Below are 27485 nucleotides of genomic sequence, written 5' to 3'. Positions count from 1 at the left end.
TTACTCGGTACTTATTATGGTGTTGGCTAAATGCATGGACAAAGTGATTTGGTCTAAATATAATGCAAAACTTATAAGCGAAAGAAAATTTTTCCAAACTGTTAGGCGAAAAAACATCATATTTTCTCCTAAACTCGAGATTTGATTGACTGACCATAATATCATATGACTTGGGTAATCCTCAATGTTGCCCGTATTTTTTAGTTATTTGTAGGTGTACAAAGTTGCCAAATTTTGACCTGTTGTGAACGTCAACGCTTTTGCAGAGTTCTGTGTGAGGCAACTATGAGGTATAATCTCTGTCCATGCTTCTCTATTTGAGATATTCGTTCAGAGGCGGCGGAAGAGGGTTCAACTTATTGGGGGAAGGGGGGGGGGCAAAAACGGAATTGAAACGTGATTTTGGAAAGCACACCGCACAATCACAAATTAAAAAAGAGGCCCCTTTTACACCTTTTATTCATCGATCAACAAAAGTGGAGTTGGCATGTTTTTTTCCCTCAACAATAACAACGTGACACCTTTTCATTATAAATATCCTAAAAGTGAATTAAGCTTCAATTCAAAGTGGCAATTAACAATAGACGGTTCCAGTGGGAAATGACCTCCAAAGTTAAGTCCACTTGTCACCAAATAAGTCCGTCTCAAAATGAAATTGCCATAAATGTATGGTACCATGAGCATTTACAGAGTTATATATGTGGAAGTGTTCGTTGGTTGTGTGGCTGTCGGTCAATGTCAACACAATCTAGGCATACATAGGCCTTATTCTCATAAGAAAAAACGTCGTTCCAATATATTTTAGTATGGGATAGGACTTCAGTTGTAGACAAAGCAGGTGATGCTATACTGCAATTCATCCTAACCTACGGAATAATTTTCATTATTTCTGCCGATATTAGTTTCGTCGGTGCAATTCACTCTTTCCATTTTTGTACAATTCTGGCGTTCATTACTGCCTTAAAAAGCAAAATGGCGCTGTCCATGAAATCACGGGTGCCCTGTTTGTACCAGAACTACGGTCAAATTTGTCGCTTGGTTGCAAGACTGAACGGAACTAAATCACCAAATACAGCTGTTAGAAGTTTTTGTAACGAAGTTTCAAGAAAAGGTTGTTAAATACCTTTAAGGGGTTTCCAAATGTCTCTGTCTGGATGATTATGTTACTTGTTTGTTAGGATATACGATAGTCAATGTAAGCCTTGGCTAAGTGAGGCATAGCCTAGCCGTATGTGTTAGTAACCACGGACCGTTGCCAGTTTGGCAAAAATGACAGATTTGCCGTTTTACAAATTTGCTTGGCCAGAGGAAAATGAAAATTCTAGTCTAACATCCATTTTTGGGGGGGGGGGGGGCGCGGAGGAAAAAAATCAGCTAGCCTACTGGCTGAAAATTGCTAATCCCCCAAAGAAGATACATGTCAACCATTTCATGTTAATTCAGTTTGACACTAGGTTGCATATCAAGACTGCCTTCATTTTCGTTTTGTTTTGGGGGAGAGGATATGGGAGTGGGGTAGTTGGTTTAAAAATGCTCCAGGTTGGGTGTAGGGCAAGAACTAAATCAGGGAAGGGAATACTTTGATTTATTTGTCTATCCTTTCAAGTGACAGGTTACAAATCCCAGGAAAGACATCTCACATTAAATTACACACTCATGCACTCCCCTAGTACTGTATGAACTCATTTGCTCCTCTAGAACTGTTTGAATTATACAGTAGGACAAACTGCTACTGCATTGGCAAACTGGTGCATCCACCCTCCCCCCCCCCCCCCACGATGTTCATGTCACTGACTTAAAACACTAGCCTGACCTCTGGGGTATCAGACATATTCCAATTTACCATGTTACTTAATTTCTTCACCTCCCACTACTGTAACCATATTGTAGGGCTCTCCAAACTCGGAAACATTTTAAAACAATACAGTGGTGCTAGAACCTTACTAAAGTTAGCTGGACCTTCCACAGTTTTCACCAAAATATGCCAGTTTCATATTAAATTTATGTCAGAAGTAATGTTACTGATGGTATTCTTTCATGCGTATACACATAAGTGAGCCATTTGCCACACCATTCTACTGTACCGTATCAGATGTGTACAACAGTAATATATATGTCATAAGCTGCTTTTTTACCCCCTTTTTTTAAGTTGTATGTTCCATTTCGTTCCCAGATGAGAATGCCTTCCAGGATAAAGAGGTGCAAAGAATTTTAAAGAAAATTACAGGAATGAACCTGAACAAGGTTTTCAGACCTCAAAAGAAAAGTTTAAGTCCTCCTTCTTACTCCCTCATCAGTGAAAGGAAGCTGCAAGAGGTGAGTATTGTCACCTAAATATTATGTGTTTGCGACAAAGATGAGGCAAGGCCAACCATAATTAAGTTACATGATAGAGATCCTAATGAAGAACAACTCCACTGATATGTGAATAGAACTCGCTTCATTTGAAGAATAACAGACCTTAACATTTGTGTCAATAGGCTGCCATATTGTGGATGTGCGTTGTCAATGTGCCACTTGGAGATAAAGCCCTCTGTATAGGTGTGAGTTAATATATGTCAAAGGTCATGTCAGATTGGATCATCTTATAATGATGCCAGCATTGAGAGTATCCATGAAGTTTCCATTGTATTTATACAGGATTCACTGCTGTTGGGCTATCTACAATTACTTAATAAGTTAATAGTTTGTCAAAATATTGAGTAATGTGGATATAGTAAATGATAAGTATCTGAACATGACACCAGTGTTACAACATAGTAAGAAATTTACCTGTGTGCAGTGAATAATTTGAAGGCTCTGAACTTTCCTTTGCAAAATACTATGATCCTATGTACAAGAAATGCTACACATCATTCCACTAGTATAGCAATTTGTGTAGTTAACATAGCATTTTGCAATGCAATATCGGATAAAACTTCCCCTGTGTGTGTATGTTTGTTGTTTCCATGTTAGTTTTTAAGTGCAATCTCTCCTCTTTTTATCTTTCTTCAAAGCTGAGAGAGGCAGCCACTCAGGAAGCTGAAACATTGTTGCAGATGCCTCCGGTGCTTGAGGAAAGAGAAGAGATAAATACGGTTCTCTCCGACGATCGCACTTTACAAGGCTTGGAGACAGCAAATATCGTCTTCACCGACATAAGCTATGGCCTGTCAGAAAGGGTAAATTGCAAATGTTTCTACGATAGTAATCATATGAAAGAATTATTTCCTCACAAAAGTGCAGTGGCTGGGGAGGAGAATGAGAGACAATCCATCAACTATCTGCTGTTGCTGTTATTGTTTTACTCTTACTGATGAGGTGAAGAATCTCTGAGGCTTGTTTAAAAGATGGGAACCCAAACTTCATGTTTGCGACACTCTTCCCGTCTCGATATTATATGTTTCAACTTACAGTATCTATCAAATTCTTTCAGAGGTTAATATTCATGCAGGTATCTTTAACACATGCAGCTCCAATGGTTTGTATATCCTACCCATCTCCCCCCCCCCCCCCCCATGCATTGTTATGGAAGGCCAAAATGTTCCACTCTTATAGTAGTGCATTGTTCTGGAAGGCCAAGATGTTCCACTCGTATGATAGTGCACTTTTATGGGAGGCCAAAATGTTCCACTCTAATAATAGTGCATATTTATGAGAGGCCAAAATGTTCCACTCTTATAATAGTGCATCGTTATGGGAGGCCAAAATGTTCCACTCGTTAACTTAAAATGCTCATTACTGTAACTACCGTAGATCCGTTTCAGTTCTAAGCCTGCTAAATTTGACAAAAGAAAACAAAGGAAATTCACATTTCTGAAAAAAGGACATCTACTTTGGAGAATTTCATCTTCCTTTTATAGAGAAAATGATTTGTTAATTAGAGAAAAAAAAATAAACCCAAACCATCAAACCCATCACCATTCTGATCATTTTATAGGATAGACTGATAGTTGTCAGAGAGCCCAGCGGAGTGCTCAGGAAGGCATCGTGGAACGAAAGAGACCGAATGATGCAAATTTATTTCCCTAGACCCCACCGTCAAATAGAACCTCCTCCATTATTCCAGGATGAAAATTTACCAGTAAGTATTTCTGTTTTTTTACTTGTTCTCCTTCCTTTTCCTTGTCAAAAACTTGCTCAACTTGTCAAGTTTCTTGTTTTGTATTTTTGATTTTGAAGAAAAACCAAATGATTGCCTTTAAAGCCGAGGGCTCAGAGCAAAACTTGCTTGTCATCAGATGTTCTTTGTATGATTTTATTTTTTTTAATCCCCAGAAGTTTTTAAGTTTACATGTGATATCCACAAAATTATTTTGTAAATGTTCAAGAGAGATTCATCATCGACCTGTTCTTGTTCGATAATCTCTTACTGTGCATGATTATGAGATTATACGGTGTACTTGACTCCTATCTTAAGTTCGCATTCATTTTTGTAAACAAGATTTCTATTTCTCTCTCCTTTCGTTTCAGAATAGTCTAGAGAAGGAGAAATATGAGTTCCTGCTAGATGCTGCATGTGTACAGTTTGAACCAGACAGTGCAGACTTCATAAGGGTAATTGTCTTTAACTTTTCATGTCCTTTCTCTACAGTACAACTTTTTTTTTTTGCCTTTTGCTCGTGAAGTTAAAAGTGCCCAATATAGTACAGTCCCATCACAAAAAAAACATATTTGCTCTACTTTTGACATTCTCGGCAGTTCTCTGTCCATCCGTGAAGCTGAGCAAAATTCATCCTTCACTAGGCCGCCTTGGCACCCCTTTCCATCTTTCCGCATTCTTATATTACTTTTTGGCATTTTCCTAGTTCCGTCTCTATTCAGTAATTTTAGGCTCTTACCTAAGATAACAACAACAGTTACATCACACAGACAAAGCTTTAAAAAAACATTCCCTCAGCAAATGTAACCCCTTCCATATAGAAAACATTGTTCTAAAACAATAGCTGTTCCACTCTCCCAACTAAATTAATTAACTGTTTTCCCCTGAAGGTCAACCTCCTATGGGTCAAACAGTTCACTCCTATTTTATTTGCAAGAGCTCACAGGGCCAATAAAAATAAGAAATAGAACTTTTCCAGTTGAAAAAAATGGTCAGTTGATATTAAGGGTACTAACATATTGTAATTTACTGTAGAAAGGCACCATTGGATAATGATGTTATGGAAAGATTTTGTCATTAGTTGAGGGAATCTATGAGTACAGTAGTACAGAGGGTGGAGCAGGGGGGTGGGGGGATAGATGAGGGTCAATTTGAAGCGATTAACAATAATATTTCTTTGGCACTATTTGTTTTTTCATCCATTTATTGTGTCTATGCATTGTTTTTCAAACATTCAGTCTGTTCATTTGGTAATTATATTTCAGGTACATAGAAGAGTGTATGAACACATTAAGAAACATCACCGATACGACTTGCTCAGATCAACAAGACATTTTGGAGGGTTGGCGTTCCATCTCACCCGAAATAGATGCATCGAGGGACTCCTAGCAGATATGATTGAACGTAATCTGTGAGTATGATATATGAGGAATACCCCAGTGGCTATGCTCCAACACCCTCAGTTGATATATTAGGAATACCCCAGTGGCTAAGCTCAGCTCCAACACCCTCAGTTGAACTTGTTTAACCCATCAGTCACTTTCCCGTTGGGTTTTTGCATAAATTCATTTCCCAAAGAGTCTGTAGTCTTATCAAAACATATCTTTAACAATTTTTCCCCCTCCACATCAGAGGCAGATGGAAGAGAGGAAGGTCATTGGAAGGAAAGACTCACATGTAGGAGTGTGTGGGTCCTTCCACCCCCCCCCCCCACAGAAAAATTAAATTGGTTATCTGATACAGTGCAGCATTATAAAAAGGGAATGCCAAAGGACCAAATTATTACTCCCCCCCCTCCCACAAAAAAGCACACTGGGAAATAATAAAACTTTGCTGTCATCGATACTCAATGATAAGAACTCTTTGATCCAATTTTAATGCAAAATGTAACATATTTTTTCTCCTTGCTGCCATTTCAAACTTTGATCTTTCTTGTGTTTTATGTTTTTGTTTTTTGTTTTGTTATTGCTTCTCAGCTTAGACGATGCTGTTGATCTTGTACGGCTTTATCACCTCCTTCATCCAGAATCTAGTTCTGCCCTTGAATCTAAACCAAAGAACTTAGACGGCATGGAACTCTTAAAAGTAAGTCCCTTTCATTTAAAGAGGATTTTCTAGTGACACTTGATTTGAAAATTGTATTGAATATAAAAATATGCCATACTGCTAGGTGAAAACCCCATCTCAATATCTTGACCCTAACTTGAGATATGGTTGATTGAATGTGACCTAATTTGACTGGCTAAACTTCCAGCTGCTAAAAGGAAGTTGGATCACGGTAGGGGGTCTGTGATGTCATCTGGCCAAATTATCTCCATAAGCTTCACTTAAGGGTTTTGTAATCTTTTTGTTGATTTATTATTGAAACCTGATACATTTGGAATGTCTGTTTAGCTGTCATAGTTCTCTGTCCTCACTATTTTCATCAAAATGTTTTTAAACCTTTTTTGTAGAAATATTCTTCTCCTCTATGGATAAATGATGGACAAAATTATACAGCAAAACTAAGACATTTCAGTTGACATTAAAAAATTCATATCTTTGCGATACAAAATGATATGAGAATTTGATTTTCCCCAAAAGGAATCGGGAAACTTTCAGTAATTTTGATACTCTTTCCTTAGGTTTGTGCATATAATGCCACAAACCTATGGAAAGAGCAGAGTCCTTAGTTATGTAGTTTTGGTGGAGCGCTTCTGTTTGATTATCATATCAGGCTTCAACATCTGAATTCATATTCAACTCAAAAATCCTGAAAAAGTAGACAAATTGACAAACATATCAAAACGATGACAAATGTCCAACATAATTCTTTACTTCAGATCTTGTAGTTGAGAAAGACATAAAGACAACTTTGTGGACTTCCCATTTGTGGCATGATAGTTTGTCACATTAGTTGGACAGCTCAGTCCTGTATCATTGATTAAGTGAATCTCATCCAACTTTGTATAATCCTTTAAAAAGATATATATATGATAAATCCTTCTGACCTCCCATCCCACTCCTTTTTTAACACTCTAAGAAGTGAAACATTGTTTTTTTCTGATCCACAGGTATTTGTAGCAGTGGAGGCTTCAGACAAGGGGAAGCTAGAGTTACTCATCCAACAGATAGAAACAGGATCAGAGGAGGTACAGCAGTGAAGAGTAAAACTACTCCAGAGGTGTAAAACATACCACCCTCATCCTCCCTCCCTCCTCTTAAAGTCACTGTGAGCTAGCCACAAGAATGGAGGTTTTAGATCATACTGTATCTGCATGGTGCAATGTGGTTTTGTAGCAGAAGAATGTGGATCTTCAACCACCTCCCTAAATCAACAGAGGTGTGATGTCATATCGGTAATATCTAGATCGGTGAACCTTGACAAGCGGCAGTCTCTGGAATCACTGAGAATTCCTTCAAGACATCTCTGAAGGAAACGTCTGGGCAAACTACTCGCAGATTCTCTAATTCAAACATAGTGTGAGATATTCGAGTTAACGTATGGATTCTACCACTCTTAACTAGTACATTTTAGCAGAGAATCGTTGCCCACCGTTCGGTTTGGGAACTTTGTACACATCTGGTCATCAACCAAACAGAAAGCTCCTTTGAGTTATTTTTGAATCTAAACTGACTTGAAGGTTTAAAACATTATTAAAATTGTATCCAAGTCTGCAAATGGAATATACTGGACTAACTACCTGCAATTCTTCTTGTAATTATTGAAGACTAGATCTTTTTGAAACATATTTTCCCACATAGCACTTTTAGATTGAGATATGTTACAGCGCTTTACAAAATCTTTGGAGATCTTTTAAAACGGGATAGATCATGCTCATTAGGACCCAGAGTCGTATCCACGGCTCTGTTAGGACAGATATGACAGCGCCCTCTGCATAGACGCGATGATTCCCCATTGAAAGGAGTTCTCCCCCTTTTGCCTTTTAGACGTGCCAGGTTTGACAGATCTTAAAGCCTGATGTAACCTCTGTACGAAAGGGTAGCGGCTACTACCCCGTTAGACAGATTTCTTTTGTCAAGACTATAAATACCAGCAAAGGATTTAGTAATTCTTAAAAGAAGGGAAGGGAGCTTGGGGGAGGGAAGTGGTTTTCATTTTCGAATTCTTCCACAGGGAATGCTGATAGTGATGTGGTGTAGCAAATTGCTACTTAATATTATGCACAAACTGCTACACAGATGTAAATACATGTAGCAGTGTATGACAGGTGACAAGAATCTTCATAGTATTTGGCAGATTTTATGCGGAGAAATGGTCATATAATTCTCAAGACTAATCAAGAGTTGCTACAGTAATATGTAAACACCTTAAAATTGGAATTCAAATTCGGGGAAAATAATTTGGCTGTGGTCTTGTAACATTATCGTTACTCAATATGGTGGTGCAATTCCGTGTCCGACAATAGCCTATTAATGAAAGGTAATTAATGAACACCTACTGATTAATGCTAAACAGACAATGAATGAAATTTTACTTTTATGACATCACTTAAACATTTAAGTTCTCTGCATCGATGTAAACCAACTAATTTTTAAGAGGGTTAAACATTTAACAGGTACTATGTTACATTTGACGAAAAATACTGGCATAAAGCAGAAAGACTTTGTCTGGCTATCAAGCTTCAACCAGGTTCACATTGAGGTTTCAAACCCCTATGGGCAGGAAATGGTGGTAGGAATTCTAGGGAGAACCCTCTTGAAAGGTCATAAAATGTCAACTCAAAGTTTATCATGCTAGAAGTTGTTCATGGTTTCAAAAAAACTATTTCTGCGATTCTGCTGTCACGTATTATTCCGAGAAATCAAGGAGTGGTACATCAGAGAACAAGATGTTTCCTTGAGCGAAAACTGATTCAAAAGTGGCAGTGACATGCTAGTTAGATTTGGAACATGCCTGACCATTATTTGACAGTCTAGCATATTTGGAAACAGTTATTGAAAACCTTCGGGAAACCTATGCAAAGGAATCAACGGTCTCATACCGTCAATCCCCCAGTAGTTGGGTGCATTACTGATAAGGCCGTGGCTATTCTTACAACTAGTAACAATTATAAACTATTCTTACGACAAAGCGCAGTAAAGTAAATAAAGCAACTGCGCATGTAGTAGGGGTAACCCTAACCCTAAACATAACCCTAAACCTCAATCCTAACCCTAACTCTAACAGGAAATTATTGTTACTCCTCGTCGTAAAAATAGTACTACTGGTCATAAAAAATAGCAACTGCGCATGCGTAGTCGGAAATTATTCTTACGACTAGTTGTAAGAATAGCCACTTAGTACTGATAAATGGTCATAATACTGATTTTAATAAAAAATGTTTGAAACTGTAATTATGAAATCGGATAATGAAGACTAATAAAGAGTACAATATGGAACAATATTTTGGTTTCTGAATTGTGTTATTTATTTTTCATTTTGTTTATTTATTTACTTTTAAACTATTTCTGACAATTTTACTTTCGAATCATATTAGTAGTAGGAGGTTCTCTTCTAAGTGACAGTGCAAAATTGTCAACATCTGAGTTGTAATGGGCTTTCAGTAAAAAATCTCTCACGTTATTTTTCGTTCGAATGTTGAATCTGACAACACTTAGCTGAAAATGAAATAAAGTACTGGTGAGATCATATTCAGACTGAATGGCCGTAAGACTCGGACCGTGAGTACCAGGCTCCTCTGCAATCATTTTCAAATTTGAAAAGTTATGCGCTGGTGTATCACTTTCATCGTTGCCCGAGGCGACCTTTTTAAATAAATTTGACCAATCCAATGCTTCATCGAAGACCAAATCCCAGTTGTTTGCTTGACCTTTTGCTCTTTTCGTGTTCCATGTTTCGCCACTTTCTTCGGCTATCTTTTTAGCGTAGTCGATTATCAAACTTTGTATGTGCCTTCGTCGAGTTTTCGTCATACGGGGTGTTGACTTACAGTATAATATGCTAGAAGTAACAGATCTAGAAATACCCACAGAAGAGTCTGTTCCACTACCTGAAGTAACGGTGAAAAAGCTGTCCTTTCTGCTTGATGAAGATGACTCGCTCTCTCCTTCAAAAAAAGATCTTATGCTTTCGTTCACGTGAAAAGTTGTGGAAAGAATTTTCGTCAAGATATTTTGGCTCTTCCCATTTCTGCCGCGGCCTTCATCGGTGGTTTCATCGATGTTTATGCTTCTTGGTTGAGAATGAGGAAGACTTGGGTTTGAAATTGTCGTATTTGTAAAAGATGACCTTTGACCTCTCCTTGGTCGAAGGTTACATTCTTTCGCTTCGCGTTTCCTCATGTAGAACTCTGTGACCTGTTTTAGAAATGTTCCCAGAAATGGCAGGCACGGAGGGGAGTTCATTGCCTCTCGGAGATGGTCGATATAAACCTGGCATGGTACGTCGTCAGACATCACGTGATAAATGTTGTGACATAATCTGCATCAAAAATATAAATGAGGCTTTGTGAATTGGAAAAGTAGAGGGTGAAAGTTGTCGGTGGGGGAGGGGATGAGAGGTAGGGTGATTCACTTAGAGCAGGTTTAAATATCACCTAACCCCCAGTAACCTGCCTATTAATATATTGAGTCGCAGTCCTGAACCATTCTTTGACATGCTTTTGTAAATAAGTTAAATATTACCCTATCAATGTAAAACCTACGCTAGCGCATTATGTGGCGTATCCCAAAATAATGTGTACCGGAGTCAGTTTCTCAATTGAGGGCATGAGGAGGGATATGCAGAGGTGGGTCGGGGGGGGGGGTGTTCAATTAAAGTGCATAGAGGAAGCATGGTAATAAAAAAAATTCAAACCGAGGAGAAACCCCCTTCCCCGCCCCTCCCTTTATTGAGTGAGTGATCGCGTCATTGTTGAATGATGACCATCACATGCTATATATATGAACTCACCTGAATGACTCTGGGAACATACGTTGAAAGCATCCCCACGAATCTCTCAGCCTCTGTATAGCAGGTGATTGGAGGGCGCAGACAATCGCTTTGGTAGAATTAAAATTGGTCAATTTTAAACACTTCTCTGCGATCTAAGAAGCAAAAGAAATGTTGATGAAACGAATGCAGCTTAAGAACTCATTTTGTGGGCATTATGAATAACGGTAACTTTCTTCCCTACACACTATTCATACCTTACCAGTTCCCGCACGACGTTTTGATATCCATTGAACATTATCATTTCTGATTAGAGGAACCCTACACCGCATTCGACTTTGCGTGTTAGTTGTTTGCTGTTTTATATATTTTTTTTTGTCTTTTTGGGAATATTTTATCTCACTGATAGTAGAGTTACGACACGATAAAGTCTGTGCAAGTTGTCGTCTAAGGCCATTTCTTGTTAGGACGTCGCCTTAATATTTCATTTTTGGCGTTCCATAATAAGTATACCGTCGATACTGTATCTTTTGTACATTTAATTTACGGTACTTACTCGTGTAAATCTTGCGAGTAGCTCCGCTCTCTCCCTCGGTAATATCGGTAATAAAATCTCGGTGACTACGATACCGGACAATCGATGGAAGAAATCGATACACGCCATCACATTTGGAGCTTTCGAGTGCTTCAGTGGAAAGAAATTGGAGAGATTATTCGGCCAAGGAAAAGTTAATTTAAAAAGTAAGCGTTCTATTTCACCCCATTTTCCAACCACATACACAGTATCTCTACTCCATTTACCGTATCTTATAATAATAATAATAATAATAATAATAATAATAATAATAATAATAATAATAATAATAATAATAATAATAATAATAATAATAATAATAATAATAATAAAAAAAAAAAAATACTAATACATCAAATAACTTATTAATGAAGGATTTATACACGACGCTTTACTCACCCCAAAATGTGTTAAGACCTGAATCCACCACCCTCCCCCTCCCTCTCCCCCTACCACCCTCCCCCTACCACCCTCCCCCTACCACCCTCGGATTAAAAGCAGGGTATGCTCAATATTTGAAAGCAGCCTTGAATTAGGTTACGTGCGCGTTCTTTTATAGGCTAGACGTGAAGATCAGACAAGACACAAGTAGCCAAATTGGCGTGCATACCCCCTCCTCCCTCCTGACCTCCCCCAAACCCCCACCCCTAAAGCAAAACATCCCTACCCACCCGGTTTACGCTCACGCTCGACTAATCTTATGTACCATCGCTTAGTAAAATGCTAAGTGATTCTGTAAACGCAGCACTACCCCTAAAATGTGATTGAGTTTTACTCTATACCTTTCCCTGCCCCCCTCACCTCATCCCAATCCCCACCCTCCCGATTCAAAGCGGGTTATTTCAAGAAGTATACTTACTCGTTCCTCTTTAAGCCAGACGCATTCAACGAGTTCACTCTCGTGAATACGTAGAAATAACTCGGCATCAATAACAGTTAGCTCATTCGCTACGTCATCAATTTCAATTTCGGTGACGTATTCAAAGATCTGCGCATGTTCGGCGGATTGACGCGGGCCATCTTTCCGATCTGAGATGTCAGATTTCTTGCTTCTGTGGAAAAAAGATCTGATCTTATTTTTCTTTTTGCTCGATTTGTGTTTCTTTAAATTCAAAGATTTGTCGTCGCTGCCTCCTTTCAGTTGACTTGACTTTTGAGCAATATTTCTGATTTTGGATTGTAGGTCATCGGTGATTTTAACAACAGCCTTTCGTCTTGTGCGAAGCTTTTTCTTTCGCTTCCTCTGTTCCCTGATGACGTCAGGATGGCGTGCTGTGGCAAACCGTAGATCGATTGGTGCATTACGATGTTGGAGAACTTCTTTGTAAAGTTGATATTCTTCGCCAGATATCAGCATCACGTGACCGTTGATCACGTGAGCTTGCTTCTCATCGTTTTGATTAGCTATTGGCAAAAAAGGAGGATATGATTTGTGTATTAGTAAAACATCTAAGAGCTACTAATCAATGCCAAAATGAAAAAAGATTGGGATGGAAATAATCCCAAACATGACTTCAGCCACGAACTTGAAGGAGGACGGTCGTTATTCCCTGTCACACCGGGTAATGGACTAAACATTTTCTCTGTCTTACTACAAAATAACACAATATTTTTTTTCTTTAAAACGCTTCTGAGTAACCCTATCCTCCGTTGAGGCTTACGAACAAGGAATGGTTAAATTTAAAGGTGTATTCTCAAGAAATTACAAACGTTAGTTTAAAAAATCCTTTTAATAAACTATAGAAGCAATTCATTGCATATATAAAGCAAAGCAATATGCAAATCACGAACAGCTGAAAGTGTTTGAAGTACAAATGAAAATTATCTTACTTAAATCGAGGTAAACTAGAGACGTTTTGTGAGTCAAACGGTCGACTTGTTTCAAGTCCTCAACAAATGACGCCTCTCCGTCCAACAAGCAAGGTAGTGATGAGCAATGACGTAAACTATCTCTCTCGATTCCAAAGCCGAAGTGAATATCGTCACTAAAAAAAAAACAAATGAAAATAGATTTCTGTTTTGTGCGGTTTAACCCAACAATTTAAATACATAAATAACGTTAGGAAATAGTAGTATAAGCTAACCGAAATTATTACCCATTTCGCGTTCAATACGAAAATAGGATATTAGAAAGAAAGTGGCCGTAAAAAATAGTCATATACAAAAGACAAAGCAATTGGCAAACACGGGCAACACTGCAAACACACGAATGTATGCTGACGATTGTGGTTCTATACGTCGAATGCATTGCGGTGTAAACGCCCTCCACGTATAATATATTCTATACTTCTAAATAACTGTATCGTTATACCTTTTTCACTTGACAAAAAGAGACGAAGGCTCTTTGAGGGCAGCATAGAAGACGTACCTAAACTAACGGGATCAAGCGGTAGTCCTTACAAATGAATGTTGCAATTTTGTTTCCTCCGGTTCACACTAGTACCCCTCTCCTTTCTCGGTAGCCATGGGCACAGCTAGATTTCTATTTTAAGGGGCCCAATGCTTTTCTCAACAACAAAACAGAGAAATTTGGGGGCCTCGCAGATATTTGGAAGCCTAGGTCCCTCCCCAATGCCCATAGCCGATCTCGCCAGTACATTAAACATAACAGTATACGGTAAAGGCCTAAATTAGTTCCATGTGTTATTGTATCGTTCCGTACCTATCCATATTACAGTCGTCCACCTCGATGAAATGTCTCATGGCAGACATAGACGCCATCCTCGTCGGTAGACCGGACGTTCCTGCTTCGAATAGAAACTGACCGAAATAATCACCGATACACAGACAAAGTCGAAAGAGAGATCGTACGTTGAGCTGCTGAACGAACCGATCCACGGAAACGTTGGAATAGATCGACCCCTCTGATTCTGTTGTGGGTCGAGAGGTGGTCGAAGATGTTGCAGACGCCACATCTCCACCGGCGTTCCATGTTTGCATATGACGTAAGGAGCCATGAGCCGAACCTCTGGTAGCCTGCGTATCTGTCGATTGTTTCATATGATCATTAAAATGCTCTACTATGTGCATCGCCAATGATTGTATTTTGTTCTTCTTCTTCTTTCTCGTCGATCGAGCCAACGACAGTTGAGAATAATTTTCTACATCCGACATACTCACTGCGTGCACGTTCGTCTTTTTCTTTTCTGCTTGGTATTCTCGCTTCTCGTCATCAGAATTTGAACCCTCACGATTTACACTGTTTAATTTTTCATGAATAGCAATTGCCTTTAAAGTATGCTCACTGTTATGAAACACGTCTCGCCGATGTTTATTCAGCTTCTGTAAACATTGGATCCAAGTAAACCAAATTTTGCTAGCTCTTTGTCGTTCTGCGAGCTCTAAATGATATAACTGACCTGAACAAAATCTGAGGCGGAGAACTTTTAATCCGTGTCTTGATGCCTTCTTGGAAACGGTTAAATGAATATTATCGAGCGGTAGTAACCATAATAATTCCATGTCGTCTAAACCCTCATTCTGACAGGATATTGAGTCAAAACGAAAATTTGAGCCTTTTCTTGGATGATATATCTCCCGAACAGTTCTACAGCGAGAGGCGCAATCAGCCAACACGAAGATGTTGGAACATAGGCCCCCGCGCACCATCTTTAAAGCGTGTCCTGAGCTATCCTCGAGGACGAAAAAACTTTCGATGATGACGTTAGCATCCTCTAAGCAAACATATTCATTAGTCCATAACAACCTCTGCAGTCTAGAGCTAGTCTCCAGGTCGGCTAAGTCAACCATCGGTAAGATAATTTGGTCATTCCTGGCAATTGAAAGATGTATTCACCATGGTGTATCCGGCAGTGTTGAATTGTGTCAGTGAAGTGGTACTCAACTGAATTAGCCCAATCTCCAGTAGTCAAGTCAGCGGTATCACTTAGCTACGTAATAAACGAAAGAAGTTGCGCAAAACATTAGTTCTGATTCCCGTTCATCAGAATGACGCACTACTTGAGATCATTGCTAAATGCGTGCGCAGTAGTGCGTGGTATGCTAAGCCTCATCCAATCGGTTTCCATAGGTACGGTGTGGACAAGATTTTTGTAACGCTTAATGTATCTAAGCAACCATAACGTCTAACGACAATCAATGAGGAATGCCATTATTAACTTAAGCGTATCCTTCTTATCATGCGCGCCTAACTCATCCCAAACTGGATTTCCAGCGTTTCGACGGAGAGCACTCTCATTACAGGTCCTCACGGTACAATGTGCGTGATTGTGTTGTTGACAGATATCTGAATCAAGAATTCGTGAAGCGTAAAAGCGCTCACAAGCATTGTACGAACTTACACACAGACGCGCTGGGTGATAAACTTCATATAGTTCAAGGTTCCACTTTTGCAGATTCGTCGACCATAAAAAAAAAAGATGTTTTAGAGAAACACTAGTAATACAGTGCATAAGACAATAGTTTCAATAACAACTTTGGACATACGTTTCAAGTGAATTCTTGTTTAATAATTACAATGAATTTGTATAGACTACAATTGATCTATTGTCTAACTTACGGCAACACATTGATACGCTACTGCTGGAAATTCCATGCCGATGGATTTAAGTAAAACGTTTCGCGGAGCTAGATCGATAGAGCTAAGCCGATAAAGTGACAGGGCTCTTTGTTCATTTTGATAGCGATTTGGAACTCCATTTTGTAACGTCAAGACTGTAGATTTGTTATAGGAGCTCATTAGACACACACAAAAGTGTGTATAACTGACATGATGCATTGGGATATTCGAGTATGATTATTTAAGTCGTTTCATTCCTACATCTTGTAAGAGATGCTCGTTCGATCCCCAGCTGACTTATATGTAGGAAATATAGGAGTTGTGTACAGTGTCTTTGCATCTTTCCCAAAGTAGGCCGTCACCTTTAACAAGGAGCCAAATGTATTAACACTGTAATATCGTCTGGGATGTCGTCAATATTTTTACGATACACACTGTGTGCTAAAGTTAAATCAAGTCTCTCGTCCATGTCCTACTTGTAGTTGCAGTGGTGTAATTTATTGTTCACAGGAACACAAAATATTAGCCAACCCAGGCGTGGATCCAGGGGTGGTGTGGGAGTTTGTAGGCTACATCACCACACCCCTCCCCAACCCTGTTGAACCTCACGAAAAAATTATAAATTATTTACCAACACAACATACCATACTGCAATTAGTCCTACTTTACAAACCTAATTTATAGTCTCCCCCCCCCCCTCCTACAAGAAAGTCGGCTTTAACATCCCCATGCAGGGCCATATACACCCCTTATATAAAAATCCAGGATGCACCACTATTGTACTTATAAAGGGATGTTTTGAGCGGCGCGCCGTATTAGTTCGTCATCCTGGACGCATACTACTTTCATGACGGCCTTGCAACTGACGAAATTCCATTTTACTTATTACCATGAGTGCGCTTACAAATTAAACATCAAATCGCGACTACTTAATTTACCGTTTGCACAAAAATACTGGCACACAATAAATGTATAGACTGTGTTGTGTATTGGGGTTAAGAGGTGCACTTTTTAATTATTTTTTTAAATTACTGTGCTGAGGTTTTCTGTGGTTGGCGTTCCATGTGGCATGTGCCCTTCTTGGCCCTTTAAAGGGTGTGAAGACTTGCACAGAAAGAAACGTCTCATGCCGGTAATCTGACCTAGTTTCGAATGAGGTGTAACAGAAGTGTTAAACACCACCATCGATCCCAGAAAAATACACACACAGCTTGCTACCGTCGGTTATTAGACACTAGTGTACAGCCAATACATACAGCTACGGTCAATACCCACAACACAGTGCACATAGCAGCGATGGACATCTCAGGTCTAGATAAAAGATAACAAGGTATCACGTTTCATTACAGTCTGTCATTTTGTAGCGACAAGAAGAAAACTTCATTTGCAAGCAACGGAAAGTTAACTTTTTTTATCAGAGCGCGGCACGCGTTTTGGGCGAGTCTTCAATGCCTTTAACCTGTTGTTATGTTATGTTATACAAGCCTGCGTTAATTTTGCGTGTATACCACCAATTTCGAGCAGACCCCTGATTTAGACAGTTTTCTGACACAGTGATTCCTACATCTGCCAATGAATGTGGCATTGAGTTTATTGGACTGTCTGAAAGTGGAACCACAAATATTCCGCAATAGATTTTGATTTAGATATATACACCAACGCAAGGGCGTAGGAACTGGGGGGGGGCTGGGGACGCCAGTCCCCTAGTGAAAAATATGGTGGGCGGAAGTTTCATTTCGCCCCCCGCTTCGCAAGTCAGAAAATCCCTTTTTCATTTCTCAATAAATGATAACAACATTCGTCATTTTACTCAGAACATTTTGGCAGAATAAAATCTCATTTGGAGCACCAAATTGCATCCTAAGGCCAGGTGAAAATGCAAAATTATTTACAAAATGGAGTGGGTGTTGAAGTGTACTATATTGCACCAAATTGCATCTCAGGCCACCTGGAAATGCAAAAAATTTCCCCCTTCCCTTAGACCCTTCCCCCAGGCCATCAGTCTTCAGCCCCCCACTCAAAAGTACCTTCCTATGCCACGTGCAGCAGTCCTTATGTTAAGGCACGATTTGGCCTGGATTAGGCTAGGGCTGGCTAAAAGGTTATTTACAGAATTTGAATTCATTTTATATTACTCCTGAATAACAAAAGGAAACAACTTACAAATGAGAGATTATAATTGAAACTTTTAGTTAATACTTGGAATTTATTGTTACATTTAACTTTTGACTTCACCGTAAAAAATATTATAATTCTAAGAAAACAACTCTACTCAAAATAGCTTAAAGGCAGCAACGTATAGAAGCTCCAGAATTACAATACCCAAAAACCAACCCTAGTAAATAAGTAGCCTCTAGACTTGTGGAAAATTGGAATTAATAAATAAAAATTATGAAATCATTTACCTCATCTAAAAATATGTACAAAATGGATTTTCATATCTGATATGTGTAAAAGATCTGAAACCAATTGATTAAAAAGAAATATCTGAATTATCAGAAAAGTAAGAAATACTTTCAATCCATTCTCTGATAGTATAGTACTACTGTATTGGACAAAGTCATCTTGAAAAGTTGATATTAAAAATGAAATATAAGAAATATACCAGAGATTCGGAACGCTTTCTGGTACTGTCATTACAAAACTTCCAATGACCCACAGAATGCACTGTGCTGCACTACCCTAAGGGAAAAGATTAGGACCGTGGAACACCCTCGGGGGACAAGATTAGGACAGGGGAACCCCCAGAAGTGTCTCAAAAATGCAATAAAAACATAGGTGGATTGGGAGGAAGTGTTAGGCTAAACTAGAGGTATATATCCTGCTACATACCATAAACATTCCACAAAAAACACATAAACAGTGTAGAGAATGCCAATTTTAATCTAGAAAACTTAAGATCAGGTTCTGCTAAATAACAAATATCTCATCCTGGTAAATAGAAATATTTCAGTGGGCTTTTGGTGAGCTGAGTTGGCCAATGTCATAATATATATAATGCATAGGTTAACTTCATACGGAGGTAAACAGAGGTAAAAGATATCCTGTTGTTGGAACTTCACTATCACTGTTACCATAGAAACCGTCTGAACAGAATGTCTATACTTGATTAAAATTTGCCAACCAAATTGAAGCTTGGAGTCCTTTACACTTCAATGGCTCTCATGTAGTACTTGCCAATACAAAAACCTGTGATTAACACACCAAAGAAATACACACTATAACCTTGAGCAAACGCTTCCAATTTCACATGTAAAAACCGCATGTTAAACACACACATGTTTATAGCGTCTAAAATTCGAAGCAAATGGATAACTTAAGAAATTCTGTCACAATTTGTTCGCAGTGTTTGTTCGCATGTTCCTGGATTTCCACATGCAAATTTTGAACCAGTGAGATTTTAATATTATGTTATTCTGTTGCTAATATAATAAATGTATTTGCACTACAAATATGGGTACCTCTTTAAAGTTCCAAAAATAATTATAGTAAATAGCAAAGCTCACAATTGCTGAAAAACATGGCAGCTTTATTTAAAATATGCCAAAGTGTGATAAAAGTTAATATTAAGAGATTATTTGTCCAATTTCAGCAGGTCAACAGCTTCCACTTTCTGTTGAGATTACCCGTCTCCTGGACTTCAGATGGATCCAGACCAGGACAATGGCTGCAAGCAGGACAGTTGTTATGCTGACCACTGCAACGTAAACATGGCTGAGCATGGTCATCTCTTGACCTGAAGTATTATTGCCTTCTAAGTGCAAGAAAAAAGAAGGAATGAACAGTTATCATTTGATGAAACTTAGATTTAATAATCGGCATGGCCGCAGTATTATCACAATAGATTTTAATTCTATTAACCAAATGTGAAAAAAAGTGTTTTGGGACATACCGAACTTTGACGAGGTTTTGTCACTGTTCGTTAAATAATAATAATAATAATAATAATGATCATAATAATAGTGGATTTATATATAGCACTTCATACCAGCAATAAGTCTCACAGTGCTTATACAGACATTATATTACCCCCGGTCAACTATAACCTGTCCCAGAGACAATATCTCCAGTCGGCAGCAGTTATATACTACGCACAATGACAAATTACCTCACAGGTACCCACTTAACCCCTGGGTGGAGAGAAGCAATTGAGATAAAGCATCTTGCCCAAGGACACAATGTAATGAACTAGGCAGGAATCGAACCAGCGATCCTTAGATCATGAATCCGACACCAGCCAATCGTCCATGACGCTCTTTCCAATAGTTGTTTACTCTCTTACACTCCAACTTACCAGGCCTATTATTTACATTCAACATCATAGCTTTGGCTGCTGGGTTTTATTTCTGGCTAAATTGTAAGTTCATGCAAGACCTTTTCTGGAGAATCCAGCAGAAAACTCAGAAATCTGTATATCTTGGCCAAAATTCAGATTTCAACTGTACAGGAATTCATTCATCGTGCTGAAATATTCATTTACGTGTTAACCCTTTTAAGAATCTTACTATTTTCAAATTTTTACAATTGTTTCGTCACATTCTGATTTCCTTTTTTGATAGGTTTGAATGAATGAAAATTTTTTTTAATTACTTTCCAATTTTCAATTAATTGCACGGATGTACCGGAAGGTATGATGTCAAACCACTATCTAACAAAATTATATTGTTAGATAATGGTTTGACATCATAGCTTCGGTACATCCCAGCAATTAGTTGATTTTTTTTCTTCATTTATTCAAACCTATCAAAATAAAAAAAATAAAACAGAATGCGACAAAACAATTTAGATATAGGTGAAGATTGTATAAATAGATCGAGTAAGTCTTGATCCAGCAAGTATTGTTATGTCTCATGTAAGTATCTATGAAAGATGAAAATATCATTACGGTCGATACTGCAGTGTCATAGAGCAGAAGCACAATACTGTCAGCATATCAGAAAATTACATGTAAATTGTTAAAAAATGCTTCCCCTTCTCATTCACCAAAAAAAAGACCAATCCGTGGAATAATTTGTTTGTAAATATTTAAGACATTCTTTTGAGTGGAAATAGAATGGAATAGAAAGGAGAAACAGTTTGATGTCTCACCATCCAGGGAAGCTGCCCGTTCTTTTCTAAGTTCCAATCCATCTGAGAAAAAAAATGACAGGCAATAAATATTTCACCGTCTGCGATATCAATGAATGGACAAAGACTACTTTTTAGAGACATCTACGAGTGACCGTAAATTTCCTCTAAAGTGCTTTAGAAATTATTGTAAAGACATCCTTTGATAGTTTGAGGGAACACTTTTTTCAAATAGTGTACTGCAAAACAAATTGGATTTGAGACAATGTTTTTAATCAACCAATACATTGCAAGGAGGTCTCTTTCATTGAAGTTACATGTTTTCAGACAACAATGCACCAAAGATTCCATAATGTGAGAAATATTAATATGACATAAAATGGTAAAGATAACATGTGTGTGGTGGTGGTGGTGGGGGGGAGGGGGGCTTAAGAACAATGTAAATAAATGTATCAAAGCCTGTACATGTACCCATAATCCATTATATTACTCACCATGTGATCACCATGTGATCACCATGGAAATAAAAAATGAAAAGATGAAAGACACTTACCAGGTGACTCCATTGATCGTTTCTTTCTCCCCCCTGCAAAAATTAAAAAAGTTTTCAAAATGACAAATTCTTTCGTGAAGCTAACATTTCCTCTCAAAGTTTCAATGGTACAAAGGGAAGTCATCAAAGCAAGTTTTCCCAGCTCACCCATGAAAATCTGCTCCCAAAAACACACATATCCAATGAATTGATACAGCTTCTGTGGATATTTCAGTTTATCTGATGGCTAATTTACCACGCTGTATTCTCTTTTTTCCTTCACATTCTTCCCGTAAAACTAAAACAGTTTCTTCACTCCCTCAACAATGGCAACTGTGATCTTAAAGGGTGTGAAGACTCGCGCAAAAAGAAACGTCCAATGCCGGTACTCTGACCTAGTTTCGAATGAGGTAATTAGACACTATAGTGTACAGTCAGTACATACAGCTGCGGTCAATACCCACAGCACTGTGTATAAATGATACAGCGATGGAAATCTCAGGTCCAGCTAAAGATAACAAGGTATCACGTTTCATTACTGTCTGCATTTTGTAGGTACACAAACAAAACGTCACTTGCAAGCAACAGAAAGTTAACTTTTCAGATGGCCGCACATGGTTTGGGGCGAGTCTTCAATGCCTTTAAATAATCCTAGACAATAGTGCTGTTGCCATATTACCGTATCAAAATGATGTACAAGACTATTTTGAGAACAAGTAATTTTATAATGAATCAAGCCATGAATCCCAGATTTTTGCCAGTAAGATTAACTTTTGTGAAATTCTTGAAATAAAGTGTGCTTCATTTATCTCCTATAAAATTTGAATGGCTTGATAAACATCCCAATATCCACTTGTGCTGGGAAAGGAGGGGGTGAAAAATCTGATATCTAGAATATTGCTAGTCTTCAAGTACTATAGTGTTAAATATTTATTTACAGTTAAATCTTAGGACAAACATGTTCAATCAAATACTTTTCAGGTAAAATCTGGTAAACTTTTGCATGATATATAATCAGAATTTAGTAAAATAAACAGGTTTCATGTCTGTGAGGTTTGGATATCAACCATATTTTATTTAATGTAAAATGTTACTCTGGCCTGAAATAGATCAATAATACATATTACAAAACAGCTGTGACCGAACTCTGATTCTTCTGTTTGCTACCAAAGTAGTGAAGTTGTAGGGAGGCAACGTTTGAACTCGGAAATAATTAAAGGAGAAATATATTCAACCATCGTTATTTAAATGAATACATGAAACAACTTCTGCAGGCAGATAAGAAACATTTGATTCCGTTTGCGGTTCCGAAGTCTAAATACGACATCACCAGAGCCACATGTGCTTCAATTCCTTTATTTTGTTCTTTGAAACTTGTATTACAGGGGTTTATCTTCTGTCATTGAGACGGGTTTGGTTTACAGAGTCCACACTGTTAACATTTTACCGTGAAAATACAAAAAAGGGTTTCAGATTCTAGTGGTTCTATGCAAATCACAGTTTCACAAAATTACAGCTCTCAGAGATGACTTTTAAGCTAGGATATCTCCCAAATGGAGCAAGAAGCTTCGAAGCTGTTTGCAGAAGTTGTCATATAATCATAAGATTATGATGGTTGAGAGAGAATAAGACCATACCAACGTTTAAGCAAGTAGCCATTTGACCAATTTCCAAGCAAGCCTCTCCAGGAGGGCAGGTTATGGTGTCGCATGTAACAGCAGCTACAAGAAAATCAATATAGACGTTAGACAAAAGTACACTGTTAAAAATCATACAAAATAATAACAACTTCACTTATAATTACTATAAGACCTTATTACTAATTATTACTAATAAACAGCTCCAAGCTGACTAGACCGGCCACAAAAAAAAAGGCGCTCGCAGGTTCTGAGTTGTAAATAGCCACTTCAGTTTACCTTTGAGTTGAGCCATTGCTAATAATTTCCTGATTCGGGTCAACACATAACGTAAAAGTCTCCCATTAGCAACCTGGTCCAGTGACCCTAAAGATTGCCCAATTCTGTGGGTAAAAATCAGCCTCCCTTAAAACAATGTAATTAAATGGCTCACTTTGCTATCGGTGTTGTGTTTCACTCGTAGTTGATTTATCTTCACTAGGCCATTCGCTCCTGTGGTGACGGTCATCGATAACCAATGACATGTGTATGCAATGAATACTACTCTACTAAGATTATGAGTGGGATTTACACAGTTACGGTCTTGTGGTGTTTTGCTTCATTAGGGTGCTATTACACTAGATCAGAATCAGATCCCCTGATGTTATCAGACGATCATCTCTCCATGGGGGAAACTTATGCATTGATCCGGAGACATTTACACATTTACAATATTGGTAAAATAATCTGATTGGAAATGTGTCATGCGCAGCCGCGGATCCCATAGTACGTATACTCCAAAACGTTTTGTTACGGTTGCATAGCCTTAGGGTGCCAATACTATGCTATGTACGGCCAACACTCACTCATCTACATAGAAATTAGCACATGCATGACACAGGACTTGAATTTCATGTGAAAATCCATGTGACATAACAAGGTCACCGCATATCTCCTGTTTCTGTTGATGCGAGAGTTTACATTGCAAAATTGATCGGATCCTGGTCTCTGCCAGCATCAAAATTGTAGGGTCAGATCCGAATCTGAACTGGGTTTAGGCTACAGCCATGACCTCGAAATCAGGATCAGATCCTGACGGCGAGATCTGATCCGGATCTAGTGTAAAAGCACCCTTAGGTAGAAGAGTACTTATCTTGGATAACAGATTTGTCGTGTGCAATGTTTTATCAAGTATAGATATTACAGATAAGAGATGGGACAGGAAATATGATGGAAATCAACATGTCTCTAGTCACTACATTGTTGCTATGCCTAAAAACTTCACAGCCTCCCTCGATTCATCACATACTTGGCTTATGAAATTTAGTGAGTTACTAGTCGTGACTCATCACTGTCACATACGCACTGCAGTCAGTTACCTAATGTTTATGTCAAGTTTGACTGTACAGTAGCTTCTAGACAATTTGTTACCTGCTACTGCCTAGCATGATCAATATCCTTCGATTATTCATTACTTTAGAAGACCAAAATGTGGCCAAAATGCCTCCGAATTTGTCACTGATATGATTTTTACACTAAAAAAAAAAAACCTTTGGTAAACATTTCCATATAGTAGACCCTGTGACAAAATTTCAAAAGAATCGGTTAAAAGTTCCGGTCAAGCGGTACAATATCTCAAGACATAGTTACACATATTGAGATAAAAAAATTACCTAATTACATGCTACATGAATGAATTTTGGACTGTGTTATGCAAAACATTTTAAAGAGAATTTCTTACAGAATCCTTAGTTTTGTTTTATATTGATAATGATAATTGGTTCCCTTGATAGCACTTTCCAGAGTAAATTAAATTATATTTCGATGAAAAGCAGTGGAAATGATAACATATAGAGCAGTTAACAGAAAATTTGTACAAATTCTTTCTTACCAGCGCATGAGAACCCTTCTGGCGAGGTATTCTGGGTACAGATGCCATTGTCTGGACACGGATTAGGGTTGCAAAGATCTTGTTCTATGAATGCCAACGAGATGAGAGCATGACGATAAATGAAACACAGAAGGGAAAGAGATGTTTCATACATTGGCAAACTATTGACTAATAATGTCAGTACTCTATTCCTTACATGGTATAGCAAAAATTACGTTTTTATTGCATCATATCAAACTGAAGTTGTAGAGCCAAACACAACCACAAAAACCCAGAGCCCACGAAGGTTGTTAAACTTTCCTTACCAACCGTAACGAGGATCATACAAGTATCGCTGTTCCCAAACGGGTCGGTGAATACATAGTCGACCTGCATGGTCCCGACCGGAAATATATTATTAGGGGGGATGCCATCTCTTGTCACTGTGACCTCTAAATTGGAATTGTCTGTTGCCTGTGGTTCTGGTGGTAGTTCTACGAAGGCGCTGTCAGTATTCCTGTCTACAGTCGTAATGGCAGGTGATGTGCATCCTGTTATAACCGGGGCAATAGTATCTTCTGTAGATGAGAGGGGAAAAAAAATCAAAAATAAATAGTAAGAAAAGTAAGATCATAAAAAAAGAGTGCAGAGAAATTAAGGACTGCCTCTATCCTTAGGCATTTGAAAATCCTCCCGTTAGTATTAAAGAGGTTCGTTCATTCTTAACCACTGACCACTTCTTCACCTTTCAAGGTTGTTAGTCTGGGACGTTAGCCTGTGAGTTACGTAATCAATTTGCCAAGCCTGGCAAAGGAAACGAGTGTGGAAAAGTAACTTCCTAAAAAATTCCTTCAAATTTCCCACGATCTACCGTGAGAGCCTATTAAAATTCCTGAGGCAGGTGAACTGTTCTGGGTATTACAGGATGCATCTTCAAATGGTATCATGATTGGAAACAACAGCAGGAACCAGAGGCATAGTGTGGTGGTTAGAGTGTCCACCCCCAAACCTCTAGGTATCATGATTGGAAACAACAGCAGGAACCAGAGGCATAGTGTGGTGGTTAGAGTGTCCACCCCCAAACCTCTAGGTATCATGATTGGAAACAACAGCAGGAACCATAGTGTGGTGGTTAGAGTGTCCACCCCCAAACCTCTAGGTATCATGATTGGAAACAACAGCAGGAACCATAGTGTGGTGGTTAGAGTGTCCACCCCCAAACCTCTAGGTATCATGATTGGAAACAACAGCAGGAACCATAGTGTGGTGGTTAGAGTGTCCACCCCCAAACCTCTAGGTATCATGATTGAAAATGACAGCAGGAACCAGATTCTCTTGATAGATAAATTTACTGCTGTGCAGTGAATTAGAAATTTGGTTTATGTCTGGTATATGCTGTACCTAGCCTTTCTTGCATACTGTATTAGAATACGGGCTCATGGTGCTGTCGGTTGTTGTTGAGTTTAACTAGTACCGACTTTATACTGCGTTTTTTTCTGCATTTTGGCTCATAGGTTAACACAAAACAAAAAAAATAATAATATGTATTAGGCTTTCCCATAAACTAGACCCTAAAATGGCACTATACCATCTAACCTCCTTTAAAGCAGCAGATTTCATATCGGTGTAAATGAAATATCATGTGATGACTATGAGATTCAGCATCTCAGCTGTTATTCAATCATGACAGGAGTCTCTTCGAATAACTTCTGATACTCATTGCTCTGACATTGTGTGGAAATTAAGTACCTCCTGTCCTCCACTCCTCTCCCCCCCACCCCCAACTCGAACCTACCTAGGACCACAATGGTTCGAGTACACGTCAACGTCTGTCCTACGCCATCTATAAATGTGTAAGTAGCCGTCCCGAAACCAGTGGAAAAGGAACTACCACTTGTGAAGTCTCCTGTGGTCAGCGTCACTTCTCCTTGACCGCCTACCGTTGAGGGCTCGTTGAAGAACACCCGTGAAGTTGTTGTACCGGGTGCAACAAAATGCGTGACGATGGTGTTTGGGGGACAATCTACCAGTCTGAACGAATTGTCTGCAGCAGCTGCATAGTTGGCAAAATAATTGAGATATTTGGATAAAATTTACATCGATACTGACAGACCAGTTTCAATCGCAAAATTCATAATCTCACAAGAATATTATTATTTTTTTTTTTTAAATAAGTAAATATTTTATATTCTTATATTTTTTTTATATTTTTATATATCTTTATATTTTTTTATATTTTTTATATTCCTTTTTTCATATAAATAAATATTTCATCAACAAGTACCTTCGAACTGGAATCCAACTTCCTGGCTTTCAGACAAGACAAGCAATGTATCGATATTATTATATACC

General features: G+C 38.4%; 3 protein-coding genes across 7 annotated transcripts in view; 1 reads left to right on the top strand and 2 right to left on the bottom strand.

The window, feature by feature from the left end:
• The first annotated feature begins 953 nt into the window (after nucleotides 1–953).
• On the top strand, nucleotides 954–9468 carry LOC139976082 (small ribosomal subunit protein mS22-like). Its single transcript, XM_071984517.1, has 8 exons — nucleotides 954–1111; nucleotides 2174–2316; nucleotides 2997–3161; nucleotides 3920–4063; nucleotides 4453–4536; nucleotides 5347–5492; nucleotides 6058–6166; nucleotides 7135–9468. Exons 1-8 carry the CDS (start codon nucleotides 973–975, stop codon nucleotides 7222–7224), a joined length of 1020 nt encoding a protein of 339 aa, XP_071840618.1. The 5' UTR covers nucleotides 954–972; the 3' UTR covers nucleotides 7225–9468.
• Nucleotides 9469–9541: 73 nt separating this feature from the next.
• Nucleotides 9542–15724, bottom strand: LOC139976080 (uncharacterized). Its single transcript, XM_071984516.1, has 6 exons — nucleotides 14192–15724; nucleotides 13360–13514; nucleotides 12389–12933; nucleotides 11512–11640; nucleotides 10977–11110; nucleotides 9542–10505 (listed from the first exon to the last, which is right to left on the bottom strand). Exons 1-6 carry the CDS (start codon nucleotides 15277–15279, stop codon nucleotides 9542–9544), a joined length of 3015 nt encoding a protein of 1004 aa, XP_071840617.1. The 5' UTR covers nucleotides 15280–15724.
• A 2497-nt stretch (nucleotides 15725–18221) lies between these two features.
• LOC139975817 (uncharacterized) overlaps nucleotides 18222–27485 on the bottom strand; it is a 109187-nt gene continuing 99923 nt past the window's right edge. For 4 of the 5 annotated variants that reach the window (XM_071984015.1, XM_071984013.1, XM_071984016.1 and 1 more), the window contains 7 exons: nucleotides 26929–27186; nucleotides 25460–25711; nucleotides 25155–25238; nucleotides 23285–23368; nucleotides 21669–21701; nucleotides 21137–21178; nucleotides 18222–19802 (listed from right to left, as the gene is read on the bottom strand). In XM_071984015.1, coding sequence (XP_071840116.1) covers nucleotides 19645–19802; nucleotides 21137–21178; nucleotides 21669–21701; nucleotides 23285–23368; nucleotides 25155–25238; nucleotides 25460–25711; nucleotides 26929–27186 — 911 coding nt within the window. In that variant the 3' untranslated portion in view covers nucleotides 18222–19644. The remainder of the gene's footprint in view (nucleotides 19803–21136; nucleotides 21179–21668; nucleotides 21702–23284; nucleotides 23369–25154; nucleotides 25239–25459; nucleotides 25712–26928; nucleotides 27187–27485) is intronic. The other variant, XM_071984014.1, reaches the window with a different exon arrangement.

This window comes from Apostichopus japonicus, chromosome 11, assembly GCF_037975245.1.
Source record: "Apostichopus japonicus isolate 1M-3 chromosome 11, ASM3797524v1, whole genome shotgun sequence".
NCBI classification, from domain to species: Eukaryota; Metazoa; Echinodermata; class Holothuroidea; order Aspidochirotida; family Stichopodidae; genus Apostichopus; species Apostichopus japonicus.
This window is presented reverse-complemented; position numbering and strand designations above follow the sequence as displayed.

Coding starts and splice junctions, on each gene's coding strand:
- LOC139976082 (XM_071984517.1), top strand. CDS start 973: ATGGCGCTGTCCATGAAATCACGGGTGCCCTGTTTGTACCAGAACTAC. Junction 3,162..3,919: donor GCTATGGCCTGTCAGAAAGG/GTAAATTGCAAA, acceptor ATCATTTTATAG/GATAGACTGATAGTTGTCAG. Junction 4,537..5,346: donor ACAGTGCAGACTTCATAAGG/GTAATTGTCTTT, acceptor ATTATATTTCAG/GTACATAGAAGAGTGTATGA.
- LOC139976080 (XM_071984516.1), bottom strand. CDS start 15,279: ATGGTTGACTTAGCCGACCTGGAGACTAGCTCTAGACTGCAGAGGTTG. Junction 12,934..13,359: donor TCTAGTTTACCTCGATTTAA/GTAAGATAATTT, acceptor TTTTGCCAATAG/CTAATCAAAACGATGAGAAG. Junction 11,641..12,388: donor TCTGGCTTAAAGAGGAACGA/GTAAGTATACTT, acceptor TTTCCACTGAAG/CACTCGAAAGCTCCAAATGT.